Here is a 22,204-nt window from a genome sequence, read left to right as displayed (position 1 = left end):
TACGTTTAGTTCACTGTAATGTTACCAGTTTAATATTAAGATTTATTATAATCATAGTTTATTCGCAGGCAAATCTCTGTTTACTGTCTGCTAGTGTAGCACCAGTTTTGTTTGCTGAGAGTGCTCTCATGAGGTGTCACTTTTTATACTGGCATTGTGTACGTTAGTCTTTGTTGGTTTTATGATCAGACTGGGAGGCAGTGTCTGTCATGTTGTCCATTATTCCGCTTAAAAGCACATACACACGGCACGTCGATCATAATGCATGTGTGTAATAATGATTTGTATTTGTATTGCGTGTTATTTTGGTGTTAACTGTCTTCGGCTTGTTGCCTTTCAAGTCTTGAGTAGTATTGTAAATGTATCATGTGGTAAGTGTGATGGTATAATGATGTATTCTCACTTCTATAGGAAAGCACAGTAAGGTCAAATACCGTACTGTGGTAAGTGTGTGTGTTGGGTGGGGGTTGTGCGTGCACAGAGGGCCAAGACTCAAACATCATGTTTCTCTACTGATACACACACACAAATACACACTGTTTGTATTGAATGTAATACTTGTGGGAAGAGAATGTTGACTTAGGGACTCACAAACTTCTAGAATGCATAAAAATAGTTTTTGAATCTGTAAGTCAAAAGTGCAGCATTGCACTCTCATACGCATTCAGTCGAGGGTCTTTTGTTTTCAACATGAGACTCTTGGAGCCAACGAGAGGTACAAACCCGTGATCGGTGGAGAGGATTGTCAAAGTTTGTTCCCTCGGGTGCCAAGAGCAGCCATCCTCCATAGATGGGTTTAGCCTGAAAGACAGAACAACCACAGCGTTAAAACAATTAAAATTCACGACAAGTGACCAACTTCTACAGGACAACACACAGTCCATTCACTGACCATCTGATGAGTAATCCACAAAAAGCTACCACGGTAAAAAGCTGCCAGGTGATGCAAACCAGAAAGTATTCTATATTTGTTCCTTTAAAACTTTGAAATAATCTGTACTATGGGCAAACAGAAGTTGTGTTCATCTGTGAAAGTATTTGAACATCAAACAAAAGTTAGCTGGGGCCCTGCCAATCCATGTGACCCTCAAGTGACTCCAGAAGAATGGATTTGTTATATTAGAAAAACTGAATCATGTATGCAAGCAAAACAACCTTAGAGGAACGTTATTGCTCAGCGGTTGAGCTCAAAGAGCAGGAGGAGACTTACTCTAGGTACCAGATTCAATTAAAGATTCAACTTAAATGAAATCTGGACAGCACAGCTCAGATGCTGTAGTCGACAGAAGAAATCTGACGAGAAAAAGTTCATGTCGAGATCATCTAATCTCTGATTGCACATTTGGTGGCATGGTGAAGGGAATGATATCATCGTAACATTTGGGTAACAAATAGCATCACATTCATCGAAGCATCCCTAAAACTTTAACGCTATTCTTTTGCGACCATATAAGCAGTGGGATTTCATCAAGAAATGCAAGTCTAGTTTCTCCTGAACTTCTGCTAATGGGAAAGATTGTGCTCTGGGAAATCACTGTCTCTCTACGGCTCTGATGATGATGAAAGAGAGAAAGATGGAGTAATGTAGGCCAGATTTCCCTCTTCAATAGTTAAACTCTGTTTTGTTATTTTTACAGCCTCATAACAGCAGAACCGAGCTCTGACAGTCTTACTCTGCATGTTTATGAATTATAATAGCGTGGACATGAATATGTGTGGAATGAACAGTTCGTGAAAGGTGTTTTGACGTCTAAAGGCTAATTCACACTGAACCGACGAGCGGCAACAAACGCCGTCAAATGCACTTGTTGTAAATTAGAATGTCCGTGTTTGCCTCTATTCATCAGATAAGTGTGAATTCAAGTCTAACACAATTGCCAAAGTATTTCTAAGTTGTTTCTTATGCACATCTAAAAACACAAAAACTGTAGACTAAAAACAACAACCTTTGTGAAGAATCTCATGATAGGATCATATCTGCACCATGAATCATATGGGGCCTGTGATATGCTCAAAGTTTACTACTTAGGGGTAATAGGTTTGTTCATGTGAGTTACTAGCACTATTAATGCTAATTAAAATTTGTCACTCTGTACTAGTAAAATTACTTCCGTCAGATGAACCAGAGAGCTTTGCGTCATCATTTTAATTTCACAGTTTAACTGTAAAATGAGGCACTCATAATCTCACCATATAATCATGCGTCTCTTTTTGACCTGCTGGTCTCGCTTCTCATTTCATATCCCCCATAATCACCTACCTGCTGTCGTCCGCAGAGACTTTCATACAAAGACATAATCACTCACTTCTACACACACATCCACTATTCTGCTATTCTTCTTTTGATAACCATTCAAACAATACAGACAGACGACCGGCAAACTGAGGCCACATCACGTCTTTAATAAACTGGAGACCCAGCTGCGGTAATTTGTGAGGATACAGCGGGACTGTTCTGGAAACCCCCGCGTATGCGGGAGGCCTTACAGTAAAACAGTTCTGCTGCTGGAATCAGGGTCCGAAATAGATCCATTATTACACGAGAGGAATCTTGGGTCTATTCGCAGCCTAATATATCTTGTGAAACCACACCGAACGCCTCAACAAATGAGTCATTTAGAAGAAACTATAGACAGGGTTACAGTCCTCCTAAAGTAAAGAGTCTCTCAATCTGCAATTGAACCTGCAGCCTTTTATCAGGCCAGACCTTTAACCACTTAACACCGCCTAAAACAACACCGCAAAAAAACACAATCAGCACACATACAATATAGCACATGTGCTTTAAAGATCGCTTATCAAAGGCAGTTTCTGCCAATCTCATATTAATCTTGAGTGCATATACAGTAGTATTGCATACCTAGTTTCTTTGAAGAGTATTTAGTTTGATCAAATTTATAAAGGAGAGATAAAGCTGTATGATTATTTCCGGAAAAACATGAGCTGCTAGAGGTGGGACTAGTGGAGAGAGTGGGATGGAACTACAGCACGAGCAAGCAACACATCCTCACATTAATCGCTTCGCGATTACATACACACCGTTGCCAACAAAACACGGACATATGACTTATTTTGACTAACCGCGTGCAGTTCATGTCCGGCATATTTTAGCACTGGAGCCGCGCCATCAATCAGTTTCAATCAATCTCCAAATGCAGCGTTTATCCAACGTTTATATAACATCCATCACTGAAATGCCGTGAACATACAGACACCTAAACTTCACTATGGCAAGAGTAACGAGCTGCACCGCCTATCTTAATGCAGCGCAGATAATCTTGATGGTAAGCAGGTCTCGCTTGTTGGTTAGCTCGTGGGTGGGCTCTTTCTTTCACCTTGCCGTGCTTTTCCGGGAGAATGGCCAATAAAAGGAATAGAATTATAAAAGTGCTGGGGGAGTGTATCAAGTACAGAAATATTAAGTCATATATCCAACTCGTTTCTAAACAAGTTGACTATGTTAGGCATAAGAAGCCAGTAGGGCTGGGTATCAATTCTGCTGCTGGGCAAAAAGTGGACCACTGCTTTTATATAAAAACATTTGTTCTTCCCGAGCAACCCAGAATTTTTTTCTTAATAGCCACAAGTCTAACAGGTCTCAAGACTGAAAGCATTCAAACAGCAGTTTTATTCAAACAATATGATTTTGTTCCTATACTTTCACATTCATAGATACTGTACCTACATCAACAATGTTTTGCTAATAGCAGTAAGGGAAGGATCATGACAGAAAGACAGAACTGTACTTGTACTGGGAGCAGAGTGCAGCTGAAGTTTAAAAAGAGGAAATTATTTATGATTTATCGGCTATAATATATCGGCCTAAATTTTATTATCAGCCGATATCGATAATGGTAAAATGACCATTTATATCTGTCGGATTTAGGGATGCACGATAAATTATCGGCCGATAATTCAATAGATATTTCTAAAAAAAGATCATCAGTTGAACAGTGCTAAATAAAAAAATGAAATGAAGAGCCACAAACATGTATATTAAACTTGGGTATATTGAAACAGAACAGTCGCATAAATTTTTTTACTATACAGTGTAAACAACAAAATTTCACAAAAGTAGCAGTAAAGAGGGGCTGCAAACATATGAACTGCTGTTTTTTATGTGAAGGTGATGGTAAATTTTATGAAACACCTGCATCCGCCATGTTAAATAAGCAATGAATGAATGATACGCTCCCTGTTGTAACATCCGCCCGTTGTAAAAATAAATAACATATAATTCACGTTAATGAATGTTCAGTGCTTGCGGAAATATGAAAGAAAAAAAAGAATTCACAGCTTTTGAGAATGGAAATCAAATTAACAGCATTTTAAAAGACGATTAATCGATTTATGATTTCTTTGCCCAGCCCTAGAAGCCAGCACGTTTAACAGTGTAAAGAAATCAGAATGCATGACATTGCATTATACCCTATATTTAAATGAACTGTTTTCTTACTAAAGGTTTACTTTCGCTCAGATGTGTTTAAGGTTATAGCTCAGTGGTTCTCAAATTGGGGGCCGCAAGATGGATCCAGGGGGGCCACAGATTTTGAAGCACTTAATGAAATATAGAAATGTATCATACATTTTATGCAATCAAACCCACCAACCAAAATAATTGTATAACTAACTATGTTTTTGGTTTAATTAAAATGTTTATGTTATACGTTTTTTTTGGGGGGGAGCGCAAAGTGATGCACTGCACACAAAGGGGGCCTTACAACAAAAACGTTTGAGAACCAATGTTATAGCTCATTAATCAATCTTCCCAGGATTTAAATATTTAACCTTTTAGACTGTTTTGGCTCCCTGAAAAGAAATTTATTCAAAGGCCTTTAAAATAACCATTTCTTTTTTACATAATCGAAAGAATCTAAATATTAGTTTTCCTCAACAAAGATTCAACTGAGGAACAGAAAGGTTCTTCAGATGTGGAATGTCATTAATGGCACCACTCAGTCAAAGTTGGTTCTTCTATCTGTGGAATCAAAACCATACTCCCCAAAACCATAGGTTCATTTCTAACCATCACATTAAGTATCTTGTGACGGGTGACTTGTGTATCTAATGCATCGGGTGACACAACAACATTCATTAATAATAATAATAATTACTAGTCTATTATTTAGCTAAAACTTTTATGCAAAATGATCGAGAAAAAAATCTGTCATGGGAGACACAATCTAACCAAAGTTACCAGATCAAACCAACACAACAACACAAATTCAAACCACAAGAAAAAATCTAATTTCGTTTTAAAACAAAAATGTCATCACGCCCTTAAAGTCGTAAGACATAGTGAACGATCGCAACGCCACAGTGGAATGACAGATTAAGGTATTTGAGGTATTTGACAGTTCCCACACAGAGCTTGAGTATTATGTGTTAGTATGAGGTCATGTTTGTTTGCAGGTATGCGTGTTACCTGTGTGAAGTCTTCATCGCTCAGCAGGTGCGCGTCTCGAGCTTTAAAGCAGTTTTGACATTTACTCTTGTTGAAAATATTGGCCTGGAATTTTCTACAGGGGTTTTCTCTCGCGACCGAACTCTGTGCCATGAGTGCGTGGGTCCGAGCTTCAGTCCGTGATCGGGTTTTCCGTTATTTTAAAAACTGCGCAATAATTCCATCGGAGAGTCCTCGCGCGCGCTGCAGTCATTCGCTCGCGCCGCCTCATCGCAAACTAACTACAGTCATCATTTATTCATGCGCGATAATCACCTGACACGACCCGCGGTGAGGGTACTAATACAAAATAGTCAAAGAATAGAAATAATAATCATTTAGCCCAAAAGTGCTCACACTCTCTTCCAGTTGTTTATTGAGATGTTACGTTATGATGTTTGCAGATAAAACATTGCGCAACTCCAGTGTAAATACCAGCCCGACCCACGGTGTCCATCCTCGTTTTTTGTTCACGACTGTCGGTCCGAGCACTCCCGGATTGATTTCTGAGGGGGTTTCAGTTCGGGACCCTTCCGCGTTCTCGACAAACACGCGCGTCCCCGCAGGCATACGGACGCGCGCCGATGCGTTGCAGCGCGAGTTGATAACGATATGACAAACTTGTGAAAACACACGAAGCGGACGTGGACGCGTTTACTTTCCACTAGCTCACAGCGTCCGATGAAGCTTTTCGCGACGCGTGTGGACAAGTATCATCAAACTCCATCATGCGGTTGGATGAGGGGGGTTTCAAGAGTTTCCGGTCCAAATGCGGCTTGTTGCAGGTCCGAATGGATTCGGTGGGTCCGTTTCCCACGGTCACAGCTGATCTCACGGGTCCGGCTGCTCTCCCCACACACACAGTAGTCCACTCACACACGGAGGAATGAAGAGGCGGGCGCGGATTGACGGACATGCGTGTCAGCCAATGAGGCGAAGGAACACGCCCACTGGCCGTAGCTGGAGTACTGTGTATCCAATCTGAACACAGATGTTTTTGGGGAAGTTTCATGGTAGGTGGACTGTGCACGGTGTAAGCAGAAGTTATTCAGACTTCAAGTTGGCGTTAAATATTTTTAATTAAATCTAAGTAGCTTTTATTTCGTTTTTAAAAATAAAGTCGTGATTTGTACTTGTAATCGTGGATGACTGTCCTTGTAACGCCCCCAGATAACGACCAATACCACCTGAGCGGCTCGCCAGCGCCCCCGACAGGCTGTGTGACGTAAACACTGGACAGCTTACTTCATTTTGTTTATGAACGTTAAACATGTATAAAAATATTATTTATATACTTAAGGTATATAATGATATATAAACGTTATTTTTGCATTCGTAATCGTGCAATGACATGACACTTTAAAATATAATTGTAGTACGAAACTTTATTTTTGTTTTGCTAAAGAAACAAATGGGTGCAAAATGTAGCTGTAAATACAAGGTCACACAAAATTAAAAGGCCTTATAATCTGTCCCATGTTCATGTTAAAAAAATTCCTGATGTTTGTAAAATGGCTTCACATAATTATTAAAATAACCGTTATTTATTTATTTATCGTAACATCATCCTAAATGAATAGCATAGATTAAGAAATTCCACTACAGAAAATGTACAATATTACCCTATAACATGTTATATCTAATTTATTATACAACTATAACATTTTAAATACTGCCGGTCAGAAGTTTAAGGAGCGTTCTGAACTGAATGCGTATGTGAATTCTGTACTGTGTGTTAATGTTAGTGTTAATGCTGAACATCATATGACACTCTTTTGAGAACAAATGTAAATTTTCCCTTTAGTCATGCTGTAATGTCCCAGAGTATAGAGGAGCACATTTCCTTCAGGTTCTGTTGATGGAGGGCGAGTCGGTTATCTCTTCGTTGTCCTCTCTCTCCTCATTCACCAGTGGTTCTCTTTCGGTCTGAGACACAGAGCTTGGAGCTGATGACCTCTTAGTGGTCTTATTGAGAGTGCTCCCCTATAAACAGAGTGTTTCCATTAATAATTGCATAAAACTGTGTCACATTTCGTTCCCAGAATGAGACAGTTATTACATTTTGCTAAAGATTCCGAAAACATTAATGTTTTCTATCGCTTTACAAATCACAATAATTCTGTACTAAAAAAGTATATCTGGTCAAATTTTCATTTCAAATTCACCCAAAGTCAAAGGTAACCTCCGCAATTGGAAAGTGCTGTTGACTGAAAACTCACAGTTCATTCAAGAGTTCAAAGAGCTGGTTATTTTAATTTGTTAATGTTAAAAATAACAAGAAGTGAATCAAGTTTTTTAGGCTCTGAGAAAATCCTGTAAAGACTCAATTCAAGGTCGAGTGAAATGATGTGTCATATTATCCCAATGTAAAGAGTCACACATTTCGTCCTGCTTCTTGCTGAATGTTCTAACGAACTATTCACACTTCTGGTCGGCTCATACAGTTGCTATGGTAACCCATCAATCATGAGTAATTCAGAGAGAAGTGCTGATTGTGGGTGGATGTGGATCTTACCTGTCTGTAGTCGATGATGTTGAGTATGATAGAGGTGATGATGCAGCTGACTGTGTTGACCAGCATAAATATCATCATATATTGCCATCTCCACAGTGGGATCTTAACATCACTGCACACACACACAGTCAGTTTCACAGCATATAAAACACACCGTCATCAGTTCTGTTGGTAACATTTGTCAATCACTCTTACAAAAAGGTACGGTGGTGGTACAGTGGTACAGGGGCAAAGTAGCAGGAATAAGAAAATTTGTAGTTTTAGAATTAGGGGTACATTTGGCATCTCCAAGATAAACATTTCAATGACAAGGCTTAGCTTAAGCCAGGACTATGGCTTAGTTAAATAGATATGTAAATTGCTTTTATTAAAATGCCTTGGATAAAACTTTACTGGTTACTTGAGATAAAACAATGGCAATGACATTGTCGGGGTAATTTATTTTCAGTTAAGAAAGCTGAAACTTTCATTTTAGTCTGTGAATAGGCTTAAGCTTTGTCTGTGAAACGGGGCATTAGTTATTAAAAAAGAATTGCTAAAATTAGCTTTCCCTAATAATAATACTTGAAGCATATTTTAGGGACAATTTCCTCTTCTACTGACTTCTTTTGATTCCTACTTTCAACTTAAATTATCACTGATAAATCTACATTTATAATGTAACATTTTCAGCATTTGTACAAATTTTAAATGGTTTATGAGAATGAAAAAGTACACGAGAACAAAAAAAACATGCATAATGTTTTTCCGAAATTGCATTTTCAGAATGTGAGTTAATAATGTCAGGGAGCTTCTTAGGTTTTCATACAGTATTCATATACCATGGTATTTTCATGTGATGTAAAAAGCAAATAAATAAATAAATAAATACCACGGCATATTTTGCTATACCATGAGAAATTTTAACAATTTGAAATTGAATGTGTGTTGAATAAACGTCACCTGGACTTGGTTCCCAGAATCTGTCCCACCACCAGGTTAGAAATACCAATGCCAACCATCTGTATTGATGTGGCCAGTCCCATCGCTGTGCCCAGTGTGGCCTGAGGCACGACCAGAGGAATAGAGGGCCACATACTCGCCTACAAAAACATGAGTCAAATTGAGTACATGCCCTCTTTGCAACAAACATGTATGTTTGGAGAGATGTTACTTGGTAATCAAGATCTTATTTAATGTATCATTCAAACTTTACATTTAAATGTACATTTGAAGAGTTTGGTTCTAAAATTAGATAAAAATTATGGTTTTCTTATTATGTTACCATGTTTTTATTGTGTTAGTTTACTGCAGTTTGATTGATATTAATTGGAACGCACAATAAAAAACATGATTATTGAATTTTTTTAAAACAAATGTATCAAAATTTTGAACCAAACTCTTCGTTTGCACAATACATGCAAATTAATATGAAATGTGTGTGTGTGTGTGTGTGTGCGTGTCGCCTTGTTATAATATCCCGGTGGGGACCTAAACCTGAATGCACACCAACTCGTGGGGACCAAAATTGAGGTGCACATTGGGGAAAAAATGCTTATAAATTGTACAGAACGATATTTTTTCTAAAAATGCAAAAAGTGTTCTATGTGCTTTAGGTTTAGGGGTTGGGTTAGAGGATAAAATATACAGTTTTTACTGTATAAAATTAATTACGCCTATGGACTTTCACGGAAATCTGACGTGTGTGTGTGTGTTACTCACAGCAGCAAATGAATAAGTTATGCCCAGCCAGATGGTTGATACAAGAGGAGGGACAAAAGTGAAGGCCAGTAGTCCAAACACTGGCACAGTCATGACAGCACACAACACTGCGAACACTCCACGCAGTCCCACATAATCCTGCATTACACACCAAACAACAACAAATCATTGAAAAGACCCTTAAAATACCTTTAGCCATAGTATGTGGTTATACAATGCTAATTTAAATCTACTATGGTATTGGTTACTATATACATATTCTCCACATATGGTATTATATATGGTATAAGTACTACAATAAATGACAGAAATTCAATACAATCTGTGTATTTGTCTGGTTAAACTCACAATAAGAATTCCCACAGCAGCAGAGAGGACCAGAGAACTGTCATACACAGCACCCGCGATGTACGCCGCTTCCTTCTGACTGTACCCGCTGTATTTATCCTGGATAAACTTACTGAAACACACACAATCACATTTAAAGCTAATACATTACAAACCCATTTATAAAGCTCATGATGTGACGCGTTACTGTACCTGGCATCAGCGATGAAGGGAAAGATCCCATTATAAAAAAACATGATGGTTAGAACCAGAACCCAGTATCTGAGAGAGAGACGCTTCACATCCTGAACTCTCTACACACAAAAACAAACACAATATGAATTTGCAGTAACCCTAGTAGCCCGAACCAGAGCGTTTGAGGAACTTCACTGCATTGCTCCCTTGCATACTGCAGAAAAAGTAAGGGTACCATGCAATTCAAAAAACACAGTTTCTCATATTTTCTCGTTCTCTCTCACCACTTTACGTGACTCCTCCTGAATCACTCCATCCAGCCCCAGCTGCTTCATGCCCATCTTATCCAAAACACTGACCGTCACCGCCGACAGGAAGCCAAGAACACACAAAAACGTGCCTGAACACGGAGAACATGAATGTCAACTCTCTCCAACATTTCCACAGCTTCAGATCAGGTGTGTGTGTATGTGTGCGCTCGTGTTTTCTCACCCCCCCACAACGTCCATTGCATGCCATACTGAGACTCGAATCTTTGAGTGAAGAAAAAGTTCAGAACGGAACCCAAGCGTGAAAACGCCAGAGTTAGTCCAAACGCCAGCGCCAGCTCCTTCCCGCGGAACCAGAATGCCGTGATGCGGTTCTGCACAACTAACACAAAATATCAATGTCACCTTTTCACCAGTGTGTTTCTGCAGTTTCTTTAGAAAGACTGAAATGCTTGTCCTTTAAGTCTAAACTTTAAAGCTAAAGATACAACCACACAGCTGATGTTAAATCTGCATACTATCAATGGCGTTAAAGGTGACTATCTTTTGTCATACTGGTGAGGGATCCGTTTCCAGAACCGAACAGAAGTCGTCCCGTCAGCATGAGAGGCAGCAGGTACGTTGTGCCTTTAAAATGAGATCCCAACGCAAAGATGGCCGAGCCCAATACAGTCAGGAATGAGAAGAGAAACACGCCAACTAGAAGAGAGAAAAATACACTCTGAAACACCTAAAAGCTTATTTCCAAAATTCAGAAGGAAGTGAAACTTTGTATCATATTTTGGAATTTAAACGTACAACGGTTTCCCAGTTTATCAATGAGGAACCCAGCCATGATCACCACCACAGCGTTCCTGAGGGAAGAAAGTGAAGCTCAGTTTAAAGTTCATGGAGGGTGAGTTCATAGGTCAAAGACTCAAAAATTCAGCTCTGAGTGAGTGAGTGAGTGAGTGAGTGAGTGAGTGAGTGAGTGAGTGAGTGAGTGAGTGAGTGAGTGAGTGAGTGAGTGAGTGAGTGAGTGTGTCTCACGTCCAGGCGTAGATGGCGTAAAGCAAATTATATTCCTGCGGCGTCATTCCCAAACCTTCCACACACCCTCCCGTGTCATTACCAGTGCTGTTACTCAACGTCCCGTTCGGACATGTCAAATTCTGCACGAAATAACAGTCAGATAATGCAAACATACACATCCATGAGTTTAGTTTATGTGCTTTATTCATCTTAGATCTTTATATAAATGAAATGCTATATGATTAAATCATGAATCAATTGAGGTCAGCGAGTGGCATCTCACCCCTTGAAACTGATCCTGGAGGACGCTGGGAATATCAAAGCAGAAATAAGAGCCAAATGTCAGCAAGCAATTGAAAAACAAGACCACAAACCGGTAGTAGGCTGCAGATAAACAAACAAACAAACACAGACACAAATAAAAGTTAGCCATCATCTGTATCAGATTACAGTTCACATGCAAAAGTCATATTGTTTACGGGTTTGTAGTCACAGGCAACATTAAATCACTTGCCTGTGTTTACAAACTGAACCCTTTTATTTAAAGGGACTAATACATTCACAAACTGGACAAAAATAGTAGTATAAAAACTTTACCTTGTTCTGCTGCTTTGGCCATGTCGAGTCGGGATCAAACTCTGCAGTCCTGTCATACAAACAACACAACTAAGCGTGATTTCCTTTTGTTTATGTGACAGCAATGAGGAGTTCTGTCACAGTTCCGCTTTTGCAATATCAACACAGATATTTGCTGATCTATTAATCATAAGAAAATAATGAAGGATTCAATCTCCTGCAGGAGTCGATCCGCGTGTGTGTGCTATCGAGCGACCGTCTTCAGCATGAACACTACATTACAAAATAAAAGTCATGTGATCAAGTCATGTGATGCACGTGACGTTGTTATCATCTGTGCTGAATCAGCAAGCATTTAATGATGATGAGAGTAGAATCAAGCATAGTCAGGTTTATATAATTAATTTAATTCTTTTAATGGCAAAATTTTATGTTCACAAATGTAAATTTGCCTGTTAAAAACCCTGTTTTACTTCATTCAAGAAAGAAACTGAGCTAAATAATTATTTTTGTTGTTAATAAAAAATAAAAAGAATTTAATGTTGATGATGATGATGATGATGATGATGATGACGATGATGATTGGGCAATCCTGTCACTAGCGCCGAGCTGGAAAAAAAAGAGTGTTGAAGGGATGGAAGGCCACCCCGGAAGTTCTAACACAGAATGTTTTTTTTATATTGAACAGAAATATACAGGGGATACACCACATATATAAAAAGGAAACAATAGAACAAAATAAAAAAATATTAAACAATGACATCCATGACCATATAAAAAATAAGAATAATAAATGAACAAATAAATCAACATAGAAAATTCTAATATTCGGCATACAGTCAGTAACTTTACATTTCTGAAGATGAAATAAAATACAGAGTTGTATGTTTTAACATTTCCTTTGACCATGTCTCAATACATTAACTAAATAAAACATAAGAAGATTGTTGTAGGTGGACAAAATAAACCAAAAGGACATGATTAAAGTCCCCATGAAATCAAACAAGAAAATTCGAAGTGTTTTTCACAGTGTTGCAGTATTATTATAAATGATTTATCCGTGAACACAATTATTAAAATTAATTTGCAGTTGTAAACTTTAAACTCCTCTCCCCCTCTCAACAACAACACTTCACCACATGACGCAAGCAAAAAAGAGGTAGGATTGTAGTGGCTGTCCAATGGCCAAGCATATTTAGCCCTCCCCTCCAGGCCCAACGTACAACACACCAATCAAAAAGGGAAAGCCCCGCCGTCCATTTAATTCTAATTTCAGAAGCCGTTTCACTCGGATATACATCGCGATACGGAAAGAAGTCAATCGCAACTTCTCTTTCATGGCGACTTTAAGAATTCAAAGGCCCCTGGGCACAAGTGTCTTATGGACCCCCCATACACAACAAAGTTTTGAATTAGCCTATATAGGGTACTACGTGTATGAATCACCTCTATCATCTTACAGGATTTACACCACATGATTGCAACAATACTTTCCCGGACCAGGTGCAACAATATTAAGACATTTCTCACTGGCATATTCAAAACACTACCACACCTCTAACAATTCAGTTCTGTCAGATTCTTCCATAATTCACTCACAAACACCCCGGATTCACAAAACTATCCTTAAGAGAAAATAGAAACAATTTTCTTGAGATAAATTAAAGTTCTTAAGAATACTCTTAAGTGCAATTCTCAAATATTTTCATCTTTTGTCAATGATTATACTATAAGAGGAATTTGTTCATTTGCACAGAAAGTTGCCAGTTCGATCTCAGGGCCGGCAGGTAATGACTGAGGTGCCCTTGAGCAAGGCACAAAAAGAAACAAAGAAAGGTTTGCTCGCAATGCAAATAACTGTGTTATCAATTTCAGAATTCATTTGGGATCTTTTACTTTTTAATTGCAAAATAATTTGTTTTACTCTCAAACACAGAAAGTTTTATCGACTAATAAAGATAAATAAAAACTCGATTGTGTTCCAAACCTATTCAAATGTGTTTGTTTTGCTAAACACAAAGGAATGTATTTGGAAGAATGTCAGTAATCAAACCGATTCCATTTACTGCCACAGGAGAATAATACTATGGGAGTCAATGGGAATGAGATCTGTGTGTTTTAGTTTTATTATCATTTAGCCTGTTTAATGTATAGCTTGCACATTAAATAACATTAATATAACATTATGCAATATTGTTGTAAATACGGCACATATTTAAAGACAATAGGCTACTCATAAAAGACAATGCATGTTAAAAGCTGTACCTTTGGCTACCTTAAAGTGCCAGAGATGTATTTTATTATTCTAAATTCTCCTGTATTAATGCTCTTTTCAGCTTAGAGTCCTCTGGTTAACGTTTCAGTAGTGATTTACACACAGCTTGACAATGTGTATGTATGTACATCGATCACTTCGATTGCTCGTTTGGGGCCAAATTTATTTTTGATACATCATTTTAAAATATATAAACTTTTATTTGGCAATCGTTTATCAGATTTACCAATTTGTAAAAATTTCATATGCTGGTAAATTATAACGATAGTAATAAAACTCTCATAAGGCTCAAAACACCGCGGTCCAAGCTAAACGTAACGAACTGACTGATATTTCTCTCGTTTTAATAATTTTGGAAACGCGTTCCCGTGAGAATTGTCCCTCTCGTCGTGCCGTACTTATTTACACACATCCACGCAGCCTGGCAACACTGTGAGACTTTAAAGTTTAAACGTTCAAAACGTCCATTAAATAATAACTCGATTTCACTTCAATTCAAATGATATATATCCTTATAATGAGTTACATACAATTATTTTAAAATGTCAGTTTTGAAGAGAGCACACACATGGGAGATATCAGATTCAGAGAACGAGAGCACTGAAAATAAAGCAGAAACTTTGAGTGTAAAACTCGATCCAGACACGAACTCGGTGTGTGATGCGGATAAATCCAGCATTTCGCCCCCAGGCGGGAGCTCCGCTGAGCGGACAGGTGAGTTGGAGAGCACCGGCAGGAGGAGGAGGAGCTGCAGGAGGACCGAGAGACGAGAAAAGCTGCTGGAGAGAAACGAAGAAAGGAAAACGAGAGACGCAAAGAGCAGAAACTGCAGGAGCAACAGAAGAGAAAAGAGGCAGCGGAGAGAATCAATCTGTTAAAACCAGATAACATCATGAAGAGTCTCACAATCCACATTCATGCAGGTGACCGACAGTCTCTCTCTCTCACTGTAAGTCTATATACAGTTTTACAGGGATTTTTCTCTGTGTAGTGTTGTTACAGGACCCAGGCTGTGATGTTTTGCTCAAGACTCTTGATGGTTTGTCTTGGAGGAGCTGTATTGAGGATCAGGGGCTTCACAACAGCATCAGGTGGACGCGACAGGCCCTTCAGGTGGGACTTCAGACTGGTACTTATTGAGTCTATCAGTTCAACAGAGGTCAAGCAGATGTGTGTTTTCACATTTGCATCTATGTGTATGTGTGCACAGCAGGGTGAGGAAGAGGATGAAAATGGAGCTGTTGAAGAAGATCAGGTTCTGATGGTTATCTCCCAGAATGACTTTCGTGACATAGTGACGTCACATAACAAAGACACCAATCAGTTGGTCAGTCATTCAACTTGCATCCTAATTCGTTTATTATGTTTTGTTGCCTTGTAGACAAATGCGTTTCATTTCTCAGGCTCCCACTGGTGAGGTGAAAGAGGAGGCGGAGTCACTGTTCCAACATCTCTCTGAATACTTCAACAGAAGGTCTGGGAAAGTTGTCACGATTCTAGTGACTGGTCAACACCAAAGGTGTACAAACTACAGAAAGATATAACCATTCTGAATGATTAATGAAAATCTCATACAGTCACTGGATGGATTACTGTGTATATTTGTGTTTACAGAGGAGGATCATGGGATGAAGATGATGTCGATTCTCACTTCTATCATCTGGAGACAGAAGAGGTCAGATCAAAACCTTCTCGTCTCATCTGTAAAGCTTCAGCGATGTGACAGTATTTCTTATTTCTGTGAAGAGCAGCTATTGGTTCACCTACAGCTTTACCTGAATGTAGCTGTTCGTTTCCTGTTTGGCTGGGAGGAAGTGACTGATCATGCGATCGCTGTTACCAAAGCTTTATCCAAGAGACCTTACAAGTGAGCTTCACACAGATTTACTCAGAGTGAAGAAGAATAAACATTAACCTCGTGCTTTGAAACAAGCAGTTCATAATGATTGCTTTGTGATTTGTCGTGTATGTTGTCAGAGCGTTGTGCGGCGATCCCGATCTGGGCTTCTGCGTGGACGGCTCGTGGTCAGGAGGTGTGCGGGTGGACAGAGACGGCCGTGGTCTCGCTCAGGTGTGGCCGCGTCAGATACAGCAGCTGAACCGTGTCAGTGTACCCACGGCCAAAGCTGTGACCACCGCCTACCCCTCACCTTCACTTCTACTGCAGGTCATGGGTTGTGAGACACATCTGATATATTGTACTTTATCGCTCTTTATTCCCTTTTCAATCTCTGTGTGTGTCAACAGGCCTATGAAGAGCTGCCGTCTGAGGAGGAGAGTCGCAGGCTGTTGGCTGATCTCACTGTGGGAGGCGGAGTCAAAGAGAGGCGTGTCGGTCCTGATGTCTCAGGGCGCATACATCGTCTACTTACTTCCCAGAATCCTCATCTCCTGCTGGATTAAGACTGGAATTGTGGGAAAAATCACACATTCTGCACTTTATAGTAACTGACGGTAAAATACAAACTCCAGTCATCACAGTTTGAAACTTCTGTCATTGACAACATTGATTATGTTTGACATGGCATCTGAGAACTCCATTAAATATAATCCAGTAACACTTCGGGTAGTGATCTACTGCATTCAGTGATGTTATCAGACTCTGACCTCATCCTCAGTTGTTTAGTGGGCTTGGGTCAAAAATGACCTTTGTAAATAAAAGACGAACATAAATTCTGAATATATCCTCAATACTTTACGACATATAATACAGGATCACATGACTAGAAACATTGGCACAGAAAATGAAGTAATAAGCAAACTACTGAGAAATTGGTGCATAGAAAATGCATATCTTCTGGGATATTACGAACATAAATTATGTAAAAACCCAGGATAAATTGATAAACATTTGCAGAAGAAAGTCACATTGATATCACAAGGGTGAGTAAATAAGTATTTTTTACGATTCTCAGCTCTGTTTTTAAGTAAACTATTTTTCTTCTATGTCCAGCGACAGCGTTTTCTTTGGTACGTCTCTAAATCTGAAAAGAGTTCGTCTGAGTCGCTATCAGAGGTGGAGTCAGGCAAAAACAGGGTGTGTCCTGGTACACTGGCGACGGGGCAGAGACTGCATGAGTCAGGGTTTGGAAGAGAACTGGGGTCATTTACACAGAGATGAGGCAGACGAGTGTCACAGCATTGACAGATAGCAGATACATGATGATGGGTTGGGTCACACAGGGAGGTGTGGTCAGAGGGTGAGGAGGTATCAAGGTAACAGCAAACATCCATTAAGGAGACGGTGTTTTGTTGAGATGCATCATCTAGACAGGCTGTAGAATCACGGTAAAACTCCTCTTTACTGTGGCAAGAACCAAAGTTATCAGAGACAGATCTGTTGATAAAGTCACAGTCTGCAGGACTGTGGGTAAGAACAGGGCTCGTGCATTGGTCTGCGCAGTCATCGTTTACCGTCTGTGTAGCCGTGTCTTTGCTGTCTGTGCAGCCGAGGCTCAGCACCCATCCCAGCTGGTCTAACAGCAGCAGACGCAGACCCGGGGGTAAGGGCAGCATACCAAGAGTGTCTGCACAGTCGGGCAGCATGTTGCGCAGCTGTGTGCAGCACAGATACTGTAAGGTAGTGGGTGTTGAGTGTGAGCGGATCAGTTTCATGCTGCTCTTGGCTGCAGTTGAACACACCATCGGATAAAGATGCTTGTTCTGCAAATGTGTGGCAGCAACACCTGACAGAAAGAAAAGAGAAGAATGAAAGTTAAAGGTCTGATGATAAAGATGAGACAAATCAGATACCATCTGTCCTGTGTGTCTTACCAATGCTTCGGCGGTTCTTGTAGAAGCTAAGCGTGCCCTTCCAGGTGTCCAGGTGAACCCCGATGATAGAACCCTGACCAAAGCGTGAGGAGAAGTTCACCTTTGACCCCTTGTGGTGGAGCTGACCTAAACCACAATGAATGCAAGTGAAGAAATGCACAAACACACAGAAAAACTTATATTTTCTATTTAGGGTCACATGACCTCTGAACCCACCTGTGTATGACAGGCCCCAGCTGTCTTCATCTGTGCCCAGCATACTGCAGAAACTGTGTCTGAACTGATCCGGATTCACTTCTGATGTACCGATACCAACCATCTGCTCATAACACACACACACACACAAATTACTTTAGAAAGAAGCATGTTAAGACTTAACTGAGTAGTTCAGTAACTGAACATTAACTTATCACCATATCTGTTCCATAGACGGGTGATGTCATTTTAATCTCCCAGAAATGCTGTCCGTCACTGAGCACTCGAGAGCCCCGGACAGCGGCCGTTCCACAGCTGTACTCTGAATGAAACCTCACCATCCGATCAGAGCCGCTCAGATACGCTCCGGAGGATTTACTGTCCTTATCCCACACCCAATCACATCCTTCATCACAATAACAAACAAATACAATATATATATATATATTTACTGTATATACATATAGTTAAAATAATATAATCAATAATCGTTTTAATATAAACCTTTTTAGTTACAATTTCTATTATATTTTGAGTAATTGTATTATTTGCAATAGATTGAATGAGCACAAATTTAAATATGAAATGATATGTGGGCAATTCCGGAGTTATGGATCTGACATAAAACACTCAGAGAATGTGTTTGTTACCAATATACTGAATCATTTGTTTATATTTTACTGAAACATCAGAATAATATCAGTCTAAGACCAAGTTTCATTTTAAAAAGGGAAATAAACATGGGTTATGAATTTGTGAATTAAACTGCAGCTTCTGTCTCTTCACAGAAAATTAAATGTACCCATTTATGAGAAATATGTTCCATTATGGAAAATGGAATGTACCTGACTATGAAGAATCGTGCACAAAAAATAAACCAAATGCTTTAAAAACTTGAAGAGAGACCTCACATGGGTATTTAAACCTGCAAATGTTGATATCTGTGCTGTTGTTAGTATAGCAAAAAGAAAACTTCTGTAAAAGATTTTTTCATGATGAGGTGGATTTTTTCACGGAATTGCTCATGTCAATAGATTCCATCAATACAATATTTTTTTCACCTTGTTCTTCTTCTCCACAGGTGCAGATGTTAGGATTGATGTGGTTGTCTGAGTTGAGTTCAGTTTGAGCTGGACACTGGCAGAATGACTCGCCCGTCACGGGCACCACAGGTGGCATTTCAGCTGGCACACACACCGTTACTGCCTCGTAGCCTCCAGCAAAATCCATCTCTGACTGACACACAAACACGAGACAGGTTACAGCTCACACATTCTCTCATACAAACAAAACATTTAAGATTGACAGTGTTTTTACAGAAGTACTGGGAGACACGTGTTTAAATCTCTGATGTTAATGTAATGTAAAGCTCACGACTGTTATGTAAGAGATAATGTACCGGCAGCCGGTTGTTATCGGCAAAACAAAGCCTGACAGTGTGATCAGGACACAAGGGTCTTGTATAACACTGAAGGGGTTTATTTCGCGATAATGAAAATGTGAATTCAAAATATTTTATTAGCTAATGATTTCGTTTATTCATTTGTAAATATAATGACATATATGTTATTAAAAGTCAGTATTTATATAAAATTTTTCAAGAAAACCTGTCAAAGTGATTTGCTGCACCGTGTGTTAATAGTTTTGAGCGGTTATTATCTGGGAATCACGAACCCGTAAATGTCGCGATTGGCCAATCAGAATAAAATATTTCAACGAGCCGTGTAATAACTTCAAATAAACACACTCACGTGCACCTGCGCTCCAACAACTTCTGGTTTCTCTTCGGAGCTGGCTGTCGCTTCTGCACCGTTTTCACCAACAACATACTTATTCCAAGACATTCCTAAAATACAGAATGAATCCTGTGAGGTCTCTTTGCTTAGGTTTAGTTTAAAGACAAACTCCACACAACAGACTTCAGCATGGACCTTGTTTTCCTCTGACTGAGCTGTGCTGAAACCGTAGCCTACTTCAGATTGCTCCATTTGTCACGACTGACACTATGAGGCTATAGAATTACAATCCTGAGTCACCTGCTCAGATCAATCTCATATTTACATGCTCTCTGTAATCAAAACAACCCAGAAGAATGTAGAAACATACACAAACATCAGTAGACCAGGATGGTAAAGCGTAAACACACACAACTTGAACACACATGCTTCATAACACACATTCAGTCTTTTCATATACAGTAAGTATAGTAGGTTCACATTGTATGTTGAATTGTAAAAATGTGATCGGAAATGTGTGTATAGTACGTTATTATTATTAATATTATTAATCTAGATCAATAAATGGTTATGTACAAAAGAATGTTTATATGCTCTCCTACTTATAAGTCGCTTTGGATAATGGCGTCTGCCAAATGAATAAATGTAAATGTGTAATTGGATTAAAAGCCTATTGTACACGCGAGAGCAGCAGGTGTTCACTAATTGATGGATAATGTGAATCCAACATTAGATTCCAGCCCCGATTACCTCCACCACCCCAGAGCCGACCAACTGACCCATCTACAACAGCAGCCAGTCTTCACGCTTTATTCAAACACATCTTTATTGAAGATTAAACAAATATTATGTATGCATGCTGAAGCTGGAGAAGTTGGACTGTAAAAATCTAAGGAGGCAAAAAAAAATGCGCATGCACAAAGCTTTTAGCTCAGAAAATCCCTGCTGTAGTAGAAACAAATGAAGGAAATATGAACAACTAATTACATTATATTTTTGCATTTTGGAAATAAACCCATTTTTATGATAGTTTCCAATTTCTCTGTTTTCTCCCTTTTACATCTTATTTTATTTGAATGGCTCAGTTAAACCTCAAACAGCATAAAAAGCCCATTCAAGCATCACATTTGGACACTAGCCTACTGTATACTGGGAATTTCTCTTTTCCTTGAGCCCCATGAAGATGCGTAGGGCTATTTCTGGAAAATGCTATGGTGCAATACATTTAAACAAGATTTGCATTACACTAACACCAGCACATTTCCAGTCCAAACAACATATTCATTACAACCAAGATTACGAAAGGCAGTAACGTGATGGCAAAGGTAACTTGATCCAATCTATATAAGAATAAATATATATGTGTAGACCTACGTGAATAATAGATCAATGGCTTCTGCTGCTATAATGCACGACACCCATCATTTCAGTATTCAGAATTAACACACAAAAAAAAGAAAAGTTCCTTTAAAAGTAACAACTAAAGTATAGTTACTAATGTAGATTTCTATAACCACTGATACACACTGTTTCCTCACATACACCTTATTTAAATCGAAAAACACCTTTAAAACTAAATCTCACATACCTTTTAAAATGTAAACTGTACTTCTGTCGTGTTACACACACGTTCCCATCAGGCTCTGTAAGTGATGTATGACAGGTATCAACGCTGTGACCTACATACACACTAAACAACACTGCGCGTACCGAATGACACTATTGCGAAGGCACGTGAATATGAATGAGGGCTAGACGTAACCTACGTACGGCCCGACCCATGCCGTCGTCATAGTAGAATTTCAAGTTTGACAGACGGGATCGGTCTGTCTGTCATCCTCATTAAAGTCTGCAGTAAGGATCAGACAGCGCCGGCTCTCCTTCAACGACACATTAACTGACCTACAGCACAACATAAACACATGACACGATCACATGTCCCAAAATATATAAATATATTTCAAACCGTAACAGACGCTTGACATTTAGCGAAACATACACAGTTGGAAGGGCCCTTGAAGTAGACATTCTTGAGAGCGAATAAAAACCACAGTGGCGTTCCTTCCCTTGAGGGCGCACCTTAAATTTCCCATAATAAATAAATAAATAAAAAATAAAGATGCTAATCAAAACATACGTCCTATTCGCTGGTTGGGTTTGCGCTCTTGTGTCTGATTGGTAGCGTTC

General features: G+C 39.2%; 4 protein-coding genes across 12 annotated transcripts in view; 1 reads left to right on the top strand and 3 right to left on the bottom strand.

Annotated features, from left to right (window-relative positions):
• The window catches only part of LOC306912176 (myosin phosphatase Rho interacting protein), a 41,435-nt gene extending 35,104 nt beyond the window's left edge, over positions 1-6,331 (bottom strand). For all 5 annotated transcript variants that reach the window (XM_079488098.1, XM_079488097.1, XM_079488096.1 and 2 more), the window contains exons 1-2: positions 5,426-6,331; positions 724-801 (exon numbers count right to left, since the gene is read on the bottom strand). In XM_079488098.1, the coding sequence (XP_079344224.1) occupies positions 724-801; positions 5,426-5,557 (210 nt within the window). In that variant the 5' untranslated portion in view covers positions 5,558-6,331. The remainder of the gene's footprint in view (positions 1-723; positions 802-5,425) is intronic.
• Positions 6,332-6,772: 441 nt separating this feature from the next.
• On the bottom strand, positions 6,773-12,366 carry mfsd1l (major facilitator superfamily domain containing 1-like). Its single transcript, XM_079488137.1, has 13 exons — positions 12,059-12,366; positions 11,745-11,845; positions 11,480-11,601; positions 11,249-11,304; positions 11,006-11,149; positions 10,674-10,832; positions 10,466-10,581; positions 10,200-10,300; positions 10,008-10,119; positions 9,660-9,797; positions 8,901-9,040; positions 7,959-8,070; positions 6,773-7,426 (listed from the first exon to the last, which is right to left on the bottom strand). Exons 1-13 carry the CDS (start codon positions 12,078-12,080, stop codon positions 7,289-7,291), a joined length of 1,461 nt encoding a protein of 486 aa, XP_079344263.1. The 5' UTR covers positions 12,081-12,366; the 3' UTR covers positions 6,773-7,288.
• Positions 12,367-14,854: 2,488 nt separating this feature from the next.
• eme2 (essential meiotic structure-specific endonuclease subunit 2) lies at positions 14,855-16,839 on the top strand (the record flags this gene model as incomplete). The annotated part of the gene is made up of 9 exons (XM_079487958.1): positions 14,855-14,965; positions 15,049-15,235; positions 15,304-15,425; positions 15,523-15,639; positions 15,716-15,831; positions 15,927-15,987; positions 16,082-16,179; positions 16,290-16,479; positions 16,560-16,839. 9 exons carry the CDS (start codon positions 14,855-14,857, stop codon positions 16,713-16,715), a joined length of 1,158 nt encoding a protein of 385 aa, XP_079344084.1. The 3' UTR covers positions 16,716-16,839.
• Positions 16,840-16,987: 148 nt separating this feature from the next.
• On the bottom strand, positions 16,988-22,094 carry spsb3b (splA/ryanodine receptor domain and SOCS box containing 3b). 5 transcript variants are annotated; one of them, XM_079488130.1, is made up of 9 exons: positions 22,017-22,094; positions 21,784-21,919; positions 21,606-21,660; positions 20,033-20,127; positions 19,343-19,517; positions 18,500-18,687; positions 18,303-18,405; positions 18,087-18,212; positions 16,988-17,998 (listed from the first exon to the last, which is right to left on the bottom strand). In XM_079488130.1, the coding sequence occupies exons 4-9, from the start codon at positions 20,123-20,125 to the stop codon at positions 17,256-17,258; spliced, it is 1,428 nt and encodes a 475-aa protein (XP_079344256.1). In that variant the 5' UTR covers positions 20,126-20,127; positions 21,606-21,660; positions 21,784-21,919; positions 22,017-22,094; the 3' UTR covers positions 16,988-17,255. The 5 variants fall into 5 exon arrangements, with proteins under 5 accessions (XP_079344256.1, XP_079344255.1, XP_079344254.1 ...); XM_079488129.1 differs by lacking the exon at positions 22,017-22,094 and having other exon boundaries at positions 18,087-18,405; positions 21,784-21,870; XM_079488128.1 differs by lacking the exons at positions 21,784-21,919; positions 22,017-22,094 and having other exon boundaries at positions 18,087-18,405; positions 21,606-21,722.
• Between the last annotated feature and the right edge of the window lie 110 nt (positions 22,095-22,204).

This window comes from Barbatula barbatula (assembly GCF_947034865.1).
Source record: "Barbatula barbatula genome assembly, chromosome: 23".
Classification (NCBI taxonomy): domain Eukaryota; kingdom Metazoa; phylum Chordata; class Actinopteri; order Cypriniformes; family Nemacheilidae; genus Barbatula; species Barbatula barbatula.
Note: the sequence above shows the minus strand (reverse complement) of the source record. Positions and strands in the feature narration are given on the sequence as shown.

Coding starts and splice junctions, on each gene's coding strand:
- mfsd1l (XM_079488137.1), bottom strand. CDS start 12,080: ATGGCCAAAGCAGCAGAACAAG. Junction 11,846..12,058: donor GGCCAAAGCAGCAGAACAAG/GTAAAGTTTTTA, acceptor GTTTATCTGCAG/CCTACTACCGGTTTGTGGTC. Junction 9,798..10,007: donor CTGCTGTGGGAATTCTTATT/GTGAGTTTAACC, acceptor TGTGTAATGCAG/GATTATGTGGGACTGCGTGG.
- spsb3b (XM_079488126.1), bottom strand. CDS start 20,269: ATGGAGCAATCTGAAGTAGGCTACGGTTTCAGCACAGCTCAGTCAGAG. Junction 18,688..19,342: donor CTGTGGAGAAGAAGAACAAG/GTGAAAAAAATA, acceptor ATTGTGATGAAG/GATGTGATTGGGTGTGGGAT. Junction 17,999..18,086: donor CAAGAACCGCCGAAGCATTG/GTAAGACACACA, acceptor TCTTTCTGTCAG/GTGTTGCTGCCACACATTTG.